The sequence below is a fragment of the Nerophis lumbriciformis genome, linkage group LG09 (assembly GCF_033978685.3).
Source record: "Nerophis lumbriciformis linkage group LG09, RoL_Nlum_v2.1, whole genome shotgun sequence".
Lineage (NCBI taxonomy): Eukaryota > Metazoa > Chordata > Actinopteri > Syngnathiformes > Syngnathidae > Nerophis > Nerophis lumbriciformis.
In genome coordinates, this window is record NC_084556.2 from 50875967 (window position 1) to 50892412 (window position 16446).

Here is a 16446-nt window from a genome sequence, read left to right on the forward strand (position 1 = left end):
TTTTGCTTGGACCGTTAGGTCTACGCATGCGCAAAGAGTACGTCACTTCCTGGAATTGCACATTTTTGTTGTTCTTTTTTATTAAAGTTTTGTATAGCAAAAATAGCTCACCTATTAGTAAAAGGGAACAAGTAATATAAACATTAACAAGGGTTGGATTTTAAAAAAAATAAAAAAATAAATCGGGACGTATTATCGCCACAATTTTAATCCCTTTCACTCTTCTGTCATTGCAATGACTGCCGCACGGAGGCGCCACTGACCGCACTTAAGGGTTTGTTTGATATACTCTGAAATTATAATACTTTTTATGTTATTTTTCTTAAACGAGACACTTAATGTACCTTAAATATATTTCTGCGGCCTAACAAAATGTATACCTTTAAATATAATACTCTAAAAATGTTGGACGCGGTGTGTTGTCGGGCTTATGGGATGTGATGCAAATGTAAGCCACTGTGACACTATTGTTCATTTTAATTTTTTTATTATTTTTTATTAATGTTTTTAATGATGATATCAATGAGGTTTTTTTTAATCACTGTTATTTTGAAATCGTTTCTAATATTGATGCTGTTGTCGATAATGTTCATTTTTGTTTCACTACATTTGGATTTGTGTGTCCTCAATTGCTCTCAATTGATCTGTTTATTGTTGTTCTTAATGTTGCTGGGACGTTGTTGGAATTTGATTGCATTGTTGTGGTGTTTTGTTGATTGATTAATAAATTCATAATTAAAAAAAAAAAAAAAAAAAAAAAGATATCCTTCATCTCAGTGTATTAATAATGACTGAATTAATTAATGGTGCTCTGCTGACCTCGACTGCGGATGTTGTGGATCGGTGGAGGGAATACTTCGAAGACCTCCTCAATCCTACCAGCACGTCTTCCTATAAGGAAGCAGTGCCTGGGGAATCTGTGGTGGGCTCTCCTATTTCTGGGGCTGAGGTTGCAGAGGTAATTAAAAAGCTCCTCGGTGGCAAGGCCCCGGGGGTGGATGAAATCCGCCCGGAGTTCCTTAAGGCTCTGGATGTTGTGGGGCTGTCTTGGTTGACAAGACTCTGCAACATCGCGTGGACATCGGGGGCGGTACCTCTGGATTGGCAGACCGGGGTGGTGGTTCCTCTCTTTAAGAAGGGGGACCGGAGGGTGTGTTCCAACTATCGTGGGATCACACTCCTCAGCCTTCCCGGTAAGGTCTATTCAGGTGTACTGGAGAGGAGGCTACGCCGGATAGTCGAACCTCGGATTCAGGAGGAACAGTGTGGTTTTCGTCCTGGTCGTGGAACTGTGGACCAGCTCTATACTCTCGGCAGGGTCCTTGAGGGTGCATGGGAGTTTGCCCAACCAGTCTACATGTGCTTTGTGGACTTGGAGAAGGCATTCGACCCTGTGGGGGAGTGCTCAGAGAGTATGGGGTAACGGACTGTCTTATTGTGGCAGTTCGCTCCCTGTATAATCAGTGTCAGAGCTTGGTCCGCATTGCCGGCAGTAAGTCGGACACGTTTCCAGTGAGGGTTGGACTCCGCCAAGGCTGCCCTTTGTCACCGATTCTGTTCATAACTTTTATGGACAGAATTTCTAGGCGCAGTCAGGGCGTTGAGGGGATCTGGTTTGGTGGCTGCAGGATTAGGTCTCTGCTTTTTGCAGATGATGTGGTCCTGATGGCTTCCTCCGGCCAAGATCTTCAGCTCTCACTGGATCGGTTCGCAGCCGAGTGTGAAGCGACTGGGATGGGAATCAGCACCTCCAAGTCCGAGTCCATGGTTCTCTCCCGGAAAAGGGTGGAGTGCCATCTCCGGGTTGGGGAGGAGATCTTGCCCCAAGTGGAGGAGTTCAAGTACCTCGGAGTCTTGTTCACGAGTGAGGGAAGAGTGGATCGTGAGATCGACAGGCGGATCGGAAGCCCAGACTTCCCTGCTTAGGCTGCTGCCCCCGTGACCCGACCTCGGATAAGCGGAAGAAGATGGATGGATGGATGGATGAATTAATTAATTACATATGACAAAACTGTTGTATATACTAATTCACAGATGTTATTTTATTATATAAAAAGGTCAGTAAATGATTCTATACATTTGTAAACGCTCTGAAGTGGGAAAGGGGTAGGATTAAATTAGCTTTGCTTCTTCCTACTCCTTTTCGGACATGATGTAAAGTGAAATGATGTGAAATTGTGTGATGTATTATACTGTAAGTGTGTTCATGTTCGAAATAAACTAAAAGAAAGAAAGAAAAGAAAGATTAGGGACAATTTTAAATAGTGATTCCATTGTCAAACATAGGGATATTGGACCAACTAAAAGAATATGTAAAGTACAAATAAAATAACCAATTCCATTATTGCCAATATTCCGCAATAATTCTTACCAATACTGTAATATTTGTGTATGGTTTTCTGATTCACATCATACACACCTTATAACAGCTGAAGTGATTATGTTGCCAAAAAAAGAATGACCAGCCAGTCTTTTGAACGGCTCCTTTGAAAAGAACCAAGAATCCCAACTCCCATCTAATTTAAAGGAACAGTCCCAATGAGCGCCTTCAGTCTGGCTGTTATGAACGTCGTACATTCAGGCGCTAGGACCCAGAGGTCTTTGGCGGCGCCTACCCTCCATCCGGCGGTCACTGTGCTTCCCTGTGGCCGAAGAGAGGCTCCCTCTGTCCGGCCGCTCTCTCGCCAGACAGTCCTCACCGACGGAGCGTCACTTTTGAATGAAACAGGAGCAAGTCCTCCCCCGGGCAGCAAAGTGGAGGGAAAGGACAAACCAACGGACATTTTAATAGTATGGACGCCGAACGCCAAAGCGGTGAGTTTTTTTTTGTTTTTTTTTGGAAAAGTGCCCTCTTAGAAGTTAGCTTAAGTTTCAAGCTAGTGGCTACTTGTGTTGACTTACGCAAAACTACTAAACTTAAAAAGTAGCAACTTGCGATAATCACTTAACTTGACTCATGGAAACAATGTGTTTATTAAAAAAAAATTATTTTTTTTTTGACGGAAGATTCTGAGTTTATTCACTATAACGCCGGGGGAGTGACGTCATACTGGCAAGCAGGTAGAGTGACGTCATTAGATGCCAATAGAGAGGGGCCATGATGGTACACAATACTCTTCTTTTGGATGTCAACACAGCTTGCGGTACTTCTCAAATAGTGGGGCGGGACCCCCTGGGGTGGGAGGGGGGGCGTGAGAGCTAATAGGGTATATTTTGCCACAAATAGATAGATAGCTAAACATTCCAATTCTAAAAAATATAACTGTGACCGATTTCCAAACAGCCCCTTTAATTAGGGCCCGCATGGCCCATTGCATAAGGACTCCCTTTGGGAGTCCTTATGCAATGGGACATAAGGGCCTATTGAATTTGTAAGGTTTTATTCTTTATTCTTTATTCTTCCGCCGCCACATTAAACTGTAATTTGACCCACTTAACATGCTTCAAAACTCACCATATTTGACCCACACATCAGGACCTGCGAAAATTGCCTTTTTAAAAAAAAAAAACCGAACCACAAAACTCAAAATTGCGCCCCCTAGGAAAAAAAAAAACTAGACTGCCTGTAACTCCCACTAGGAAGGTCGGAGGGACATGAAACAAAAACCTCTATGTAGGTCTGACTTAGACCTACATTTCGTAATGGTACATTGTCGGGCTAAAATCAACAGGAAGTTGGCAATTCCCCCTTCAAGACAAAAAAGTACTAAAAACAGTCACTTTTGCCTCTTTGAGCTGTAATTTGACCCCCTTAACATGCTTCAAAACTCACCGAACTGAACACACACATCAGGACTGGCAAAAATTGCGATCTAATCTCAAAATTGTGCTCTAGCGCAATTTTTTTAATGAAACGCACAAAAAACTGCTCCTCGGATGAAAAAACTGCCAAAACTGCCTGTAACTCCCACTGGGAAGGTCGGAGAGACATGAAACAAAACCTCTATGTAGGTCTCACTTAGACCTACATTTCATAAATTGACAACCCCCAGCAAAAATCAACAGGAAGTTTGCTATTCCCCCTTCAAAACAAATTTTTTGTAAAAACCGGTCACCTTCCTTCAAAAACGATCTCCTCTGAGCGCGTTTGTCGTTTCGCCTTCAAACTAACACAGGAGAGAGATTGAACCCTTGTGATTACAACAACAGAAGCGCTTTTTTTTATAACTGCTCCGGTTTTGATTTTATGAGCCTTCAAAGAACCGCTGCGCTAATGCTGCTGCGCTGCTGTTTTTTTAAGATGGCTGCTTAAAAGCAGGAAGCACCAACGTGCCCACACAATGCAGACAAGGTAGGTACACTAGACAAAAGTATTGGGACACTTCAGACTAAAAGTAGACAAAAGTATTGGGACACTTAGGACTAGCACCTGCCAAATACGCGGGCCCGACCAACGCTGCTTGCAGCTTTAATTAGGGCCCGCATGGCCCATTGCATAAGGACTCCCAATAAGGACTCCTTATGCAATGGGACATAAGGACCTATTGAATTTGTAATTAGGGCCCGCATGGCCCATTGCATAAGGACTCCCAAAGGGAGTCCTTATGCAATGGGACATAAGGACCTATTGAATTTGTAAGGTTTTATTCTTTATTCTTTATTCTTCCGCCGCCACATTAAACTGTAATTTGACCCACTTAACATGCTTCAAAACTCACCATATTTGACCCACACATCAGGACCTGCGAAAATTGCCTTTAAAAAAAAAACCGAACCACAAAACTCAAAATTGCGCTCTAGCGCCCCCTAGGGAAAAGAAAAATAGACTGCCTGTAACTCCCACTAGGAAGGTCGGAGAGACATGAAACAAAAACCTCTATGTAGGTCTGACTTAGACCTACATTTCATAATAGTACATTGTCGGGCTAAAATCAACAGGAAGTTGGCAATTCCCCCTTCAAGACAAAAAAGTACTAAAAACAGTCACTTTTGCCTCTTTGAGGTGTAATTTGACCCCCTGGCAAAAATTGCGATCTAATAAAAAAACCTAACACCAAATCTCAAAATTGTGCTCTAGCGCAATTTTTTAATGAAACGCACAAAAAACTGCTCCTCGGATGAAAAAACGGACAAAACTGCCTGTAATTCCCACTGGGAAGGTCGGAGAGACATGAAACAAAAACCTCTATGTAGGTCTCACTTAGACCTGCATTTCATAAATTGACAACCCCCAGCAAAAATCAACAGGAAGTTTGCTATTCCCCCTTCAAAACAATTTTTTTGTAAAGACCGGTCACCTTCCTTCAAAAACTATCTCCTCTGAGCGCGTTTGTCGTTTCGGCTTCAAACTAACACAGGAGAGAGATTAAACCCTTGTGTATAAAATAACAGAACAGCGTTTTAATACCTGCTCCGGTTTTGATTTTATGACCCTTCAAAGACCCGCTGCGCTGATGCTGCTGCGCTGCTGTTTTTTTAAGATGGCTGCTTAAAAGCAGGAAGCACCAACGTGCCCACACAATGCAGACAAGGTAGGTACACTAGACAAAAGTATTGGGACACTTCAGACTAAAAGTAGACAAAAGTATTGGGACACTTAGGACTAGCACCTGCCAAATACGCGGGCCCGACCAACGCTGCTTGCAGCTTTAATTAGGGCCCGCATGGCCCATTGCATAAGGACTCCCAAAGGGAGTCCTTATGCAATGGGACATAAGGACCTATTGAATTTGTAATTAGGGCCCGCATGGCCCATTGCATAAGGACTCCCAAAGGGAGTCCTTATGCAATGGGACATAAGGACCTATTGAATTTGTAAGGTTTTATTCTTTATTCTTTATTCTTCCGCCGCCACATTAAACTGTAATTTGACCCACTTAACATGCTTCAAAACTCACCATATTTGACCCACACATCAGGACCTGCGAAAATTGCCTTTAAAAAAAAAACCGAACCACAAAACTCAAAATTGCGCTCTAGCGCCCCCTAGGAAAAAACAAAACCAGACTGCCTGTAACTCCCACTAGGAAGGTCGGAGAGACATGAAACAAAAACCTCTTTGTAGGTCTGACTTAGACCCATAATAGTACATTGTCGGGCTAAAATCAACAGGAAGTTGGCAATTCCCCCTTCAAGACAAAAAAGTACTAAAAACAGTCACTTTTGCCTCTTTGAGCTGTAATTTGACCCCCTTAACATGCTTCAAAACTCACCGAACTGAACACACACATCAGGACTGGCAAAAATTGCGATCAAATCTCAAAATTGTGCTCTAGCGCAATTTTTTAATGAAACGCACAAAAAACTGCTCCTCGGATGAAAAAACTGACAAAACTGCCTGTAACTCCCACTGGGAAGGTCGGAGAGACATGAAACAAAAACCTCTATGTAGGTCTCACTTAGACCTGCATTTCATAAATTGACAACCCCCAGCAAAAATCAACAGGAAGTTTGCTATTCCCCCTTCAAAACAATTTTTTTGTAAAGACCGGTCACCTTCCTTCAAAAACTATCTCCTCTGAGCGCGTTTGTCGTTTCGGCTTCAAACTAACACAGGAGAGAGATTAAACCCTTGTGTATAAAATAACAGAACAGCGTTTTAATACCTGCTCCGGTTTTGATTTTATGACCCTTCAAAGACCCGCTACGCTGATGCTGCTGCGCTGCTGTTTTTTTTAAGATGGCTGCTTAAAAGCAGGAAGCACCAACGTGCCCACACAATGCAGACAAGGTAGGTACACTAGACAAAAGTCTTGGGACACTTCAGACTAAAAGTAGACAAAAGTATTGGGACACTTATGACTATCACTGGACAAAAGTATTGGGACATTTAGGACTAGCACCTGCCAAATATGCGGGCCCGACCAATGCTGCTTGCAGCTTTAATTAATACAGTGCTTCTTAAATAGTGGTGCGTTAAAAAGCTGTCTCTTTAGTGCCGCTCTAGTGGCTACCTGGATTGAAAATGAAAAAAGATGGGGGAATTTTTTTTTTTTTTTTTTTTTAGAATGTTTTTGGTTTGAGGACAAACATGACACAAACCTTCCCAATTTGCTAGAAAGCCCACTGTTTAATATGTTTGCGTGTACGCTTCACTGATGAGAGCACGTTTTGTCCTACTAATTTCGGCCGTTCTTGAACTCACCACAGCGTGGACTGTGACACAACAGTTTGTTTGAATGTAAAATCGTTTCCACTCCTTCTTTCTCATTTTGTCCACCAAATGTTTTATGCTGTGCGTGAATACTCGTCGGAGTGCTAATCCGGCATATTTGGTCCGTGCGTGACTGCAAGCTAATCGATGCTAACTTTTATCCTCTTTGTATGTAATTTAGTTTTGCGTGTCTCATAACACATTATCTGTATGTAATATTGGCTGCATTTCAGGTAGTTGTTTGTGTGCCATGTTGTTCCAGACCACAGCAAACATTACCTAGCTTGCCAAAGATTGTAATGAATCTATTAAAAGAAGACCACATTGCAGTGTTTTCCATACTTGGCCCTTAAAAGACAGTCATTTCCAGGAGTTATCTCACCTTCTGAGTAGCCTCTGATTTAAAAAAATGACTTTTAAAGTCATTTTGATAGTAGGCTAATATAGACACATCACGTGGTGTCTTCATTATAACACTTATATAAGACTTTTAAAGTCATTTTGATAGTAGGCTAGCACAGATACATCATGTGTTGCCTTCATTGTGACACTTATATAAGACTTTTAAAAGTAATTTTGATAGTAGGCTAAAATAGCTAATATAGACACATGTGTTGTCTTCATTCTAAAACTTATATAAGACCTTTAAAGTCATTTTGATAGTAGGCTAATATAGACACTTACATCATGTGTTGTCTTCATTATAACACTTATATAAGACTTTTAATGTCATTTTGATAGTAGGCTAATATAGTTACTATAGACACTTACATCACGTGTTGTCTTCATTATAACAATTATATAAGACTTTTAAAGTCATTTTGATAGTAGGCTAATATAGCTAATAGACACTTACATCATGTGTTGCCTTCATTATAATACTTATAAGACTTTTTAAAGTAATTTTGATAGTAGGCCAATACAGCTAGTAGACACTTACATCATGTGTTGCCTTCATTAAAACACTTATATAAGATCTTTAAAGTAATTTTGATAGTAGGCTAATATAGACATATCATGTGTTGTCTTCATTATAAAACTTGTATAAGACTTTTAAAGTCATTTTGATAGTAGGCTAATCTAGCTAATATAGACACTTACATCATGTGTTGTCTTCATTATAACACTTATATAAGACCTTTTAAAGTAATTTTGATAGTAGGCTAATATAGCTAATATAGACACTTACATCATGTGTTGTCTTCATTATAAAACTTATATAAGACTTTTAAAGTCATTTTGATAGTAGGCTAATATAGACACTTGCATCATGCATGGTCATCAATATAAAACTTATATAAGACTTTTAAAGTAATTTTGATAGTAGGCTAATGTAGCTAATATAGACACTTACATCATGTGTTGCCTTCATTATAACACTTATATAAGACTTTTGAAAGGCATTTTGATAGTAGGCTAATATAGACACTTACATCCTGTGTTGTCTTCATTATAACACTTATATAAGACTTTTAAAGTCATTTTGATAGTAGGCTAATATAGCTAATAGACACTTACATCATGTGTTGCCTTCATTATAACACTTATAAAAGACTTTTAAAGTCATTTTGATAGTAGGCTAATATAGACACTTAATCATGTGTCGTCTTTATTATAACACTTATATAAGACTTTTAAAGTCATTTTGATAGTAGGCTAATATAGACACTTACATCATGTGTTGCCTTCATTATAACACTTATATAAGACTTTTGAAAGGCATTTTGATAGTAGGCTAATATAGACACTTACATCCTGTGTTGTCTTCATTATAACACTTATATAAGACTTTTAAAGTCATTTTGATAGTAGGCTAATATAGCTAATAGACACTTACATCATGTGTTGCCTTCATTATAACTCTTATAAAAGACTTTTAAAGTCATTTTGATAGTAGGCTAATATAGACACTTAATCATGTGTCGTCTTTATTATAACACTTATATAAGACTTTTAAAGTCATTTTGATAGTAGGCTAATATAGACACTTAATAAATAAATCCTGTGTTGTCTTCATTTTAACACTTATATAAGACTTTTAAAGTCATTTTGATATTAAGGCTATTTTAGCAAATATAGACACTTACGTCATGTGTTGCCTTCATTATAAGACTTATATACGGCTTTTCATTTTTTGTGGTTCCAGACAGATTTGTTTTTCATATTTTTGGCCCCATATGGCTCTTTCAACGATTTTGGGTTGCCGACCCCTGCCCTAGGGGGCGGCGTGAGAGAAAATAATTGAGACCCACTGGCTCGGTGAGTAACTGTTGTTGGTGTTTTTGTGATGTGACGTCATGGCCCGTGACACGCACCACCCTTGCTGGCTACGGAACGTCGTGAAATTCAAAGTGCTGCAAACATATGTGTGTGTTGCCGCGGTAACGAGCGACTCTGAAGACGGGGCCTGACCCCCGACCTCGGGAAAGATGAAAACAACAAACGTTGCTTAAGAGGAAGAATAGCAAGCGTCTGTTTTACCGCAAAATGCTGTCCCAAAAAATATCCAAATGAAAGTCGCATGGTTGAAGTCTCATGACTCTGTGTGTGTGTGTGAGCATGTGTGTGTGTGAGAGCGTGTGTGTGTGTGTGTGGAATGGGGGGGGGGTTACAAAGCCGGCTGTGTGGGTGCGGCCGACCACAAGCTTGCAGCGCAACTGATCCTCGGCCTGCGGGTCCCTGGAGACAACAACAGACACGGAGAAAGTTCTCCGAGGGACAAATTAGTCTAGAGAATGTGATGAAAAGTCACATGACTTGTTGATTAGAGTCTGCGTTTTATTGGACCAAATAAAACACAACTTTCATAGCGTCTGGCACACACACACACACACACACACACACACACACACACACACACACACACACACACACACACATACAGCTGTTGGATGCATGAATGGCTGCTCAGAGACAATGCAGCTGTGCCGTGCCACGCCCCTTTTTCGACTGTGTGTGTTGTTTTCGCTTCGGGTTCCGTTGAGTCTAATTCTGCACGGTGAAAACAATAGACTATTGTCCTACTGTGTGTGTGTGTGTGGACATGGTCCAGTTGGTCATCAGGACCCAGGAGGTGCCTCTAGATCAGACCTGGGTATTTATTTTGACTCGGGGGTGGGGGGCCACAATGGTTGTTAAAAATGCATCTTGGGACCGGTGTGTGTACCGTATTTTCCGGACTAAAAATGATTCCCGAGCGCTGTCACCGCTGCTGCTCACTGCTCCCCTCACCTCCCAGGGGGTGGCACAAGGGGATGGGTGAAATGCAGAGGGTAATTTCACCACACCTAGTGTGTGCGTGTGACTATCAGTGGTACTTTAACTTGTTTATCAGCAATATGTTTTCAAAAACAGGTAGAAATGTAGAAATGCTGTTTGAGGCTTGCACGCCGTAATCGCCTTCTTTCCTTTTAGACAATCGCTCTGTCTGCACTCTGTTTTTCACCATTTTGTGCAGATACGGTAGTCGTGCTGGAGATGTTTTTATCTGTTTGCTCAGTTCGGACAGCTGCAAAAACACCATACTTGCCAACCTTGAGACCTCCGATTTCGGGGGGTGGGGGGTGTGGTGGGGGTGGGGGGCGTGGTCGGGGGTGGGGCGGGGGCCGTGGTTGGGGGCGTGGTTAAGATATATATATATATATAAGAAATACTTGACTTTCAATGAATTCTAGCTATATATATATTTTTTTTTATTACATATATATATATATATATATATATATATATATATATATATATATATATATATATATATATATAAATAAATAAAAGAAATACTTGAATTTCAGTGTTCATTTATTTACACATATACACACACATAACACTCATCTACTCATTGTTGAGTTAAGGATTGAATTGTCCATCCTTGTTCTATTCTCTGTCACTATTTCAGAACACACACATTATACAAATATACATTATAAAATCAATAAGAAAACGGGAGCTCTAATTTGGGAGTCTGAATTAGGATCAGAAGTTCCTATATAAACATTGCGCACTCACGTCGCCTTTTTGTATTGATTACTGCAGCTGTGCACTGGATTCATTCACAAATACAAACTACAACTCACAAACACTTTAGAGTTAGGCTCCACCATCAGAATGTGTACTTAAACTTATAAAGATCACATGGATATTATTCAGTGAGTTGATTCACCAAAACTAACCTGTTATACAGGAGGAAAAAGCACACAGGACGTTTCAATTGTTCACAGACTGGTCGCGCTCATCAGAATGACAAGAAACTTCCGGTCTGCAGGTGATAGCATTCAATTGGGAAGATACGCTCTACTGCCCCCTACTGACCAATGTGAATACTGATAAATGTATAATGACAGCTCCAAAAACGAATTCAAACCACAAAATAAAATAAATAAATCAACACAAAAATGTGACACATTATGGGTGGGTCACATATGCATGTACAGTAGATGGCAGTATTGTCCTGTTTAAAAGTGTCACAACATTGCTGTTTACGGCAGACCAACTGCTTTACGGTAGACGAATACTTGACTGCTGTTGTGTGTTGTTACCGCGCTGGGAGGACGTTAATGAAACTGCCTAACAATAAACCCACATAAGAAACCAAGAACTCGCCCTCGATCATTAGCTGTTTCTGTTGTGGGAAAGCGGACGTGTGAACAGGCTGTCAAAACGTCACTCAGGTCCGCATGGAGCTGGAGGGGGCGTGGCCTCCAGCTCCGCCTGAATTTCGGGAGATTTTCGGGAGAAAATTTGTCCCGGGAGGTTTTCGGGAGAGGCGCTGAATTTCGGGATTCTCCCGGAAAATCCGGGAGGGTTGGCAAGTATGAAAAACACTGCAAAAGTTAGGCTGACCATATTCTGAAATCCCAAAAAGAGGACACACATATGCACGCCAAGGTCGGGACCAGCTGAAAATTTGCCAATGATACTCGAACTGGCTTTATAAATAATATATTTATTTAAATAAAGCATTTTTTCTCCTCTGTTGACAGCAGTGTTGGCGCTAGGAAATTTCAAAATGGGGTCCCAGAATACTTTTTTGGGGTCCCACTTTTTAGTAAGCGTTTTGAAAAAAAAAGATAAACGTATGCATTGTCCAATTATATCTCACATTCTATATTCCATCCATCCATCCATCTTCTTCCGCTTATCCGAGGTCGGGTCGCGGGGGCAGCAGCCTAAGCAGGGAAGCCCAGACTTCCCTCTCCCCAGCCACTTCGTCCAGCTCTTCCTGTGGGACCCCGAGGCGTTCCCAGGCCAGCCGGGAGACATAGTCTTCCCAACGTGTCCTGGGTCTTCCCCGCGGCCTCCTACCGGTCGGACGTGCCCTAAACACCTCCCTAGGGAGGCGTTCGGGTGGCATCCTGACCAGATGCCCGAACCACCTCATCTGGCTCCTCTCGATGTGGAGGAGCAGCGGCTTTACTTTGAACCCCTCCCGGATGGCAGAGCTTCTCACCCTATCTCTAAGGGAGAGCCCCGCCACCCGGCGGAGGAAACTCATTTTGGTCGCTTGTACCCGTGATCTTGTCCTTTCGGTCATAACCCAAAGCTCATGACCATAGGTGAGGATGGGAACGTAGATCGACCGGTAAATTGAGAGCTTTGCCTTCCGGCTCAGCTCCTTCTTCACCACAACGGATCGATACAGCGTCCGCATTACTGAAGACGCCGCACCGATCCGCCTGTCGATCTCACGATCCACTCTTCCCTCACTCGTGAACATAAACGTTACTTAATTCATTTAAAAAAGTAATAAAAAAAGAAAACAAATTTGTGTACATATGTAAATGTATTCAAGTGGAGGAGTTCAAGTACCTCGGAGTCTTGTTCACGAGTGAGGGAAGAGTGGATCGTGAGATCGACAGGCGGATCGGTGCGGCGTCTTCAGTAATGCGGACGCTGTATCGATCCGTTGTGGTGAAGAAGGAGCTGAGCCGGAAGGCAAAGCTCTCAATTTACCGGTCGATCTACGTTCCATCCTCACCTATGGTCATGAGCTTTGGGTTATGACCGAAAGGACAAGATCACGGGTACAAGCGGCCCAAATGAGTTTCCTCCGCCGGGTGGCAGGGCTCTCCCTTAGAGATAGGGTGAGAAGCTCTGCCATCCGGGGGGAGCTCAAAGTAAAGCCGCTGCTCCTCCACATCGAGAGGAGCCAGATGAGGTGGTTCGGGCATCTGGTCAGGATGCTACCCGAACGCCTCCCTAGGGAGGTGTTTAGGGCACGTCCGACCGGTAGGAGGCCGCGGGGAAGACCCAGGACACGTTGGGAAGACTATGTCTCCCGGCTGGCCTGGGAACGCCTCGGGGTCCCACAGGAAGAGCTGGACGAAGTGGCTGGGGAGAGGGAAGTCTGGGCTTCCCTGCTTAGCCTGCTGCCCCCGCGACCCGACCTCGGATAAGCGGAAGAAGATGGATGGATGGATGGATGGATGTAAATGTATTCAGTTATAAACATTCATTCACTTTCTTCTTTCCTTCATGGATCTGAACTTGCTGGTAGTTTTTTCTATGTTTTTATTTAATAAGTTGTAGTTTCAAAGTGTAAAAAGTGTTTTGCTTGGGTCATGAAATGATGATAATGGTGTGCCAGGGCATACATACATTTTATATTTAACACTTAAATCCCTGGAGTCGACATCAATTTCACATCTATTCCTCATTTCATATTGTTTTAGTTTTTTTTATGTTGTTTTTTTGTTTGTTTTTTTGTTTGTTTTGCGCCCTTTTTTGTCAAACAAAACTATGTTTTTAATGGCAAACACACAAAATATGCAAAAATCTTCCACCGAAAATATTTTTCTTAGTGGAATATTTGATGTGAAGTAATGGGAACCTTGGATAGGTCAGTAATTCATAATAACATTTATTTTGATTCAATATTATGTTTTGAGTAATGACCGTTTGAAAGGAAAAAAAAACCCAGCTTTGTTTTATTAGTCAACATTGCAACTTTTTCTAAATTACATTTCACCTTTTAAGCTTTTTTATTTCACTTTTGTTATGTTTTTGTTTATTAGGGCCCGCATGGCCCATTGTATAATTAGTAGTCAATGGGACATAAGGACCTATTGTATTTGTAAGGTTTTATTATTCTTTATTCTTCCGCCGCCACATTAAACTGTAATTTGACCCACTTAACATGCTTCAAAACTCACCATATTTGACCCACACATCAGGACCTGCAAAAATTACCTTTTTTAAAAAAAAAACCGAACCCCAAAACTCAAAATTGCGCTTTAGCGCCCCATAGGACAAAAAAAAACTAGACTGCCTATATCTCCCACTAGGAAGATCGGAGAGACATGAAACAAAAACCTCTATGTAGGTCTGACTTAGGCCTAGTTTTCATAATTGTATATCATCGGGCAGAAATCAACAGGAAGTTGGCAATTCCCCCTTCAAGACAAAAAAGTACTAAAAACAGTCACTTTTGCCTCTTTGAGCTGTAATTTGACCCCCTTAACACGCTTCAAAACTCACCGAACTGAACACACACAGCAGGACTGGCAAAAATTGCGATCTAATAAAAAAAACCTAACCCCAAATTTAAAAATTGCGCTCTACAGCAATTTTTGAATAAAACGGAGAAAAAACTGCTCCTCGGAAGAAAAAAATGACAAAACTGCCTGTAACTCCCACTGGGAAGGTCGGAGAGACATGAAACAAAAACCTCTCCGTAGATCTCACTTAGACCTACATTTCATACATTGACAACCCCCAGCAAAAATCAACAGGAAGTTTGCTATCCCCCCTTCAAAACACATTTTTTGTAAAAACCGGTCACCTTCCTTCAAAAACGATCTCCTCTGAGCGCGTTTGTCGTTTCGCCTTCAAACTAACACAGGAGAGAGATTGAACCCTTGTGATTACAATGACAGAAGCGCTTTTTTTCTAACTGCTCCGGTTTTGATTTTATGACCCTTCAAAGACCCGCTGCGCTGCTGTTTTTTTAAGATGGCTGCTTAAAAGCAGGAAGCACCAACGTGCCCACACAATGCAGACAAGGTAGGTACACTAGACAAAAGTCTTGGGACACTTCAGACTAAAAGTAGACAAAAGTATTGGGACACTTATGACTATCACTGGACAAAAGTATTGGGACATTTAGGACTAGCACCTGCCAAATACGCGGGCCCGACCAACGCTGCTTGCAGCTTTAATTTTAATAGTATTTTTAGAATGTGCCGTGGGCCTTTAAAACATTAGCTGTGGGCCGCAAATGGCCTCCGGGGCACACTTTTGACACCCCGGCTATAGATAATAAAAAATTAAATATGATAAATCTATGGATAAAAAGCAGAGCCTGGCGATGCATGCGCATTTATCATAACTCTCTCTCTCTCTCTCTGTCTCTGCCCCTCCCTCATGAATTCTGCTTGTTTTTAACCCCTTCTTAATCCTGAACGTACATTGAAAATACACGCAACCCTAACTCAAAATGCCGGACATTTGAGGCATTTAAGAAACTCCGCCCGGACAGCCCCGCAAAAGAGGACATGTATGGTCAGTCTACTTAAATTATATTATATTCAGTCTTAAGTTTGACTCGTTGAACCCTGCAGAGACCCTGACATAGGAGCCGCTGACCTCCTCTTCATCACTTTGTTTGTGACTTTCTAGAACAATTCAATGTCCTTCTTGACTTTGCCTTTTCCTCAGTGACCCCCGTGGACCCATTCATCCTCTGCCTTCATCAGTTCTGGGCAAGCAGGATGTGAGTGTGTGTGTGTGTGTGTGTGTCAGGGTCAAACTTCAACACATAAATACACACGCGCACACACAGGATGTGACTGTTCGACCTGGAGAGGAAAACGTTCCAAAGCAACAAACATGTCCACAGTCCACGTCGTAGATCCAAACAACACAATAATGCAACATTGTGCCGACACATTGCAGTGTTTTCCATACTTGTGTTTATTTGTGTCGGTCCGCAACAAATACATTTGGCCGCTACTTCTTTGCCCTGGCTCTTAAACACATTGCAGTGGTTTATCGCTGTTAATTGGTTCCGTACAGCCCTGCGACAAATTATTTTCCAGAAGTAGGAATCGTAAATTATAAATGAAATATTTTCATAGGTAGGTGATTGTGGAAGACCCTTGCTTCCGGGTGAGTTCTCAGGACCATATCCAGGGAAGACATTGTCGTGAGATGGTTTAGACTTCTTTATTTTTTCGGGAACAGAGTCTTTGGCGTGATTTTCAGCAGCTGCCTTTTCTTACGTGAGCACACGAATGGTTTCCTTCCGTCCGCCGTCTGCTTTTCAGCAGCCCGTCGCCGTTCACTATTTTATTTAAGGACAAACTTTCAATAAGAAACATGTGTTTAATGTACCGTAAGATTTTTTTGTTAAAATAAGG

General features: G+C 41.7%; 1 protein-coding gene across 7 annotated transcripts in view; it reads left to right on the top strand.

The window, feature by feature from the left end:
* The first annotated feature begins 2601 nt into the window (after window positions 1-2601).
* LOC133607880 (actin filament-associated protein 1-like 1) overlaps window positions 2602-16446 on the top strand; it is a 77751-nt gene continuing 63906 nt past the window's right edge. For 6 of the 7 annotated variants that reach the window (XM_061962922.2, XM_061962926.2, XM_061962924.2 and 3 more), the window contains exon 1: window positions 2603-2814. In XM_061962922.2, the coding sequence (XP_061818906.1) occupies window positions 2793-2814 (22 nt within the window). In that variant the 5' untranslated portion in view covers window positions 2603-2792. Of the gene's footprint in view, window positions 2815-16446 lie in introns of all 7 variants that reach the window. The other variant, XM_061962925.2, reaches the window with a different exon arrangement.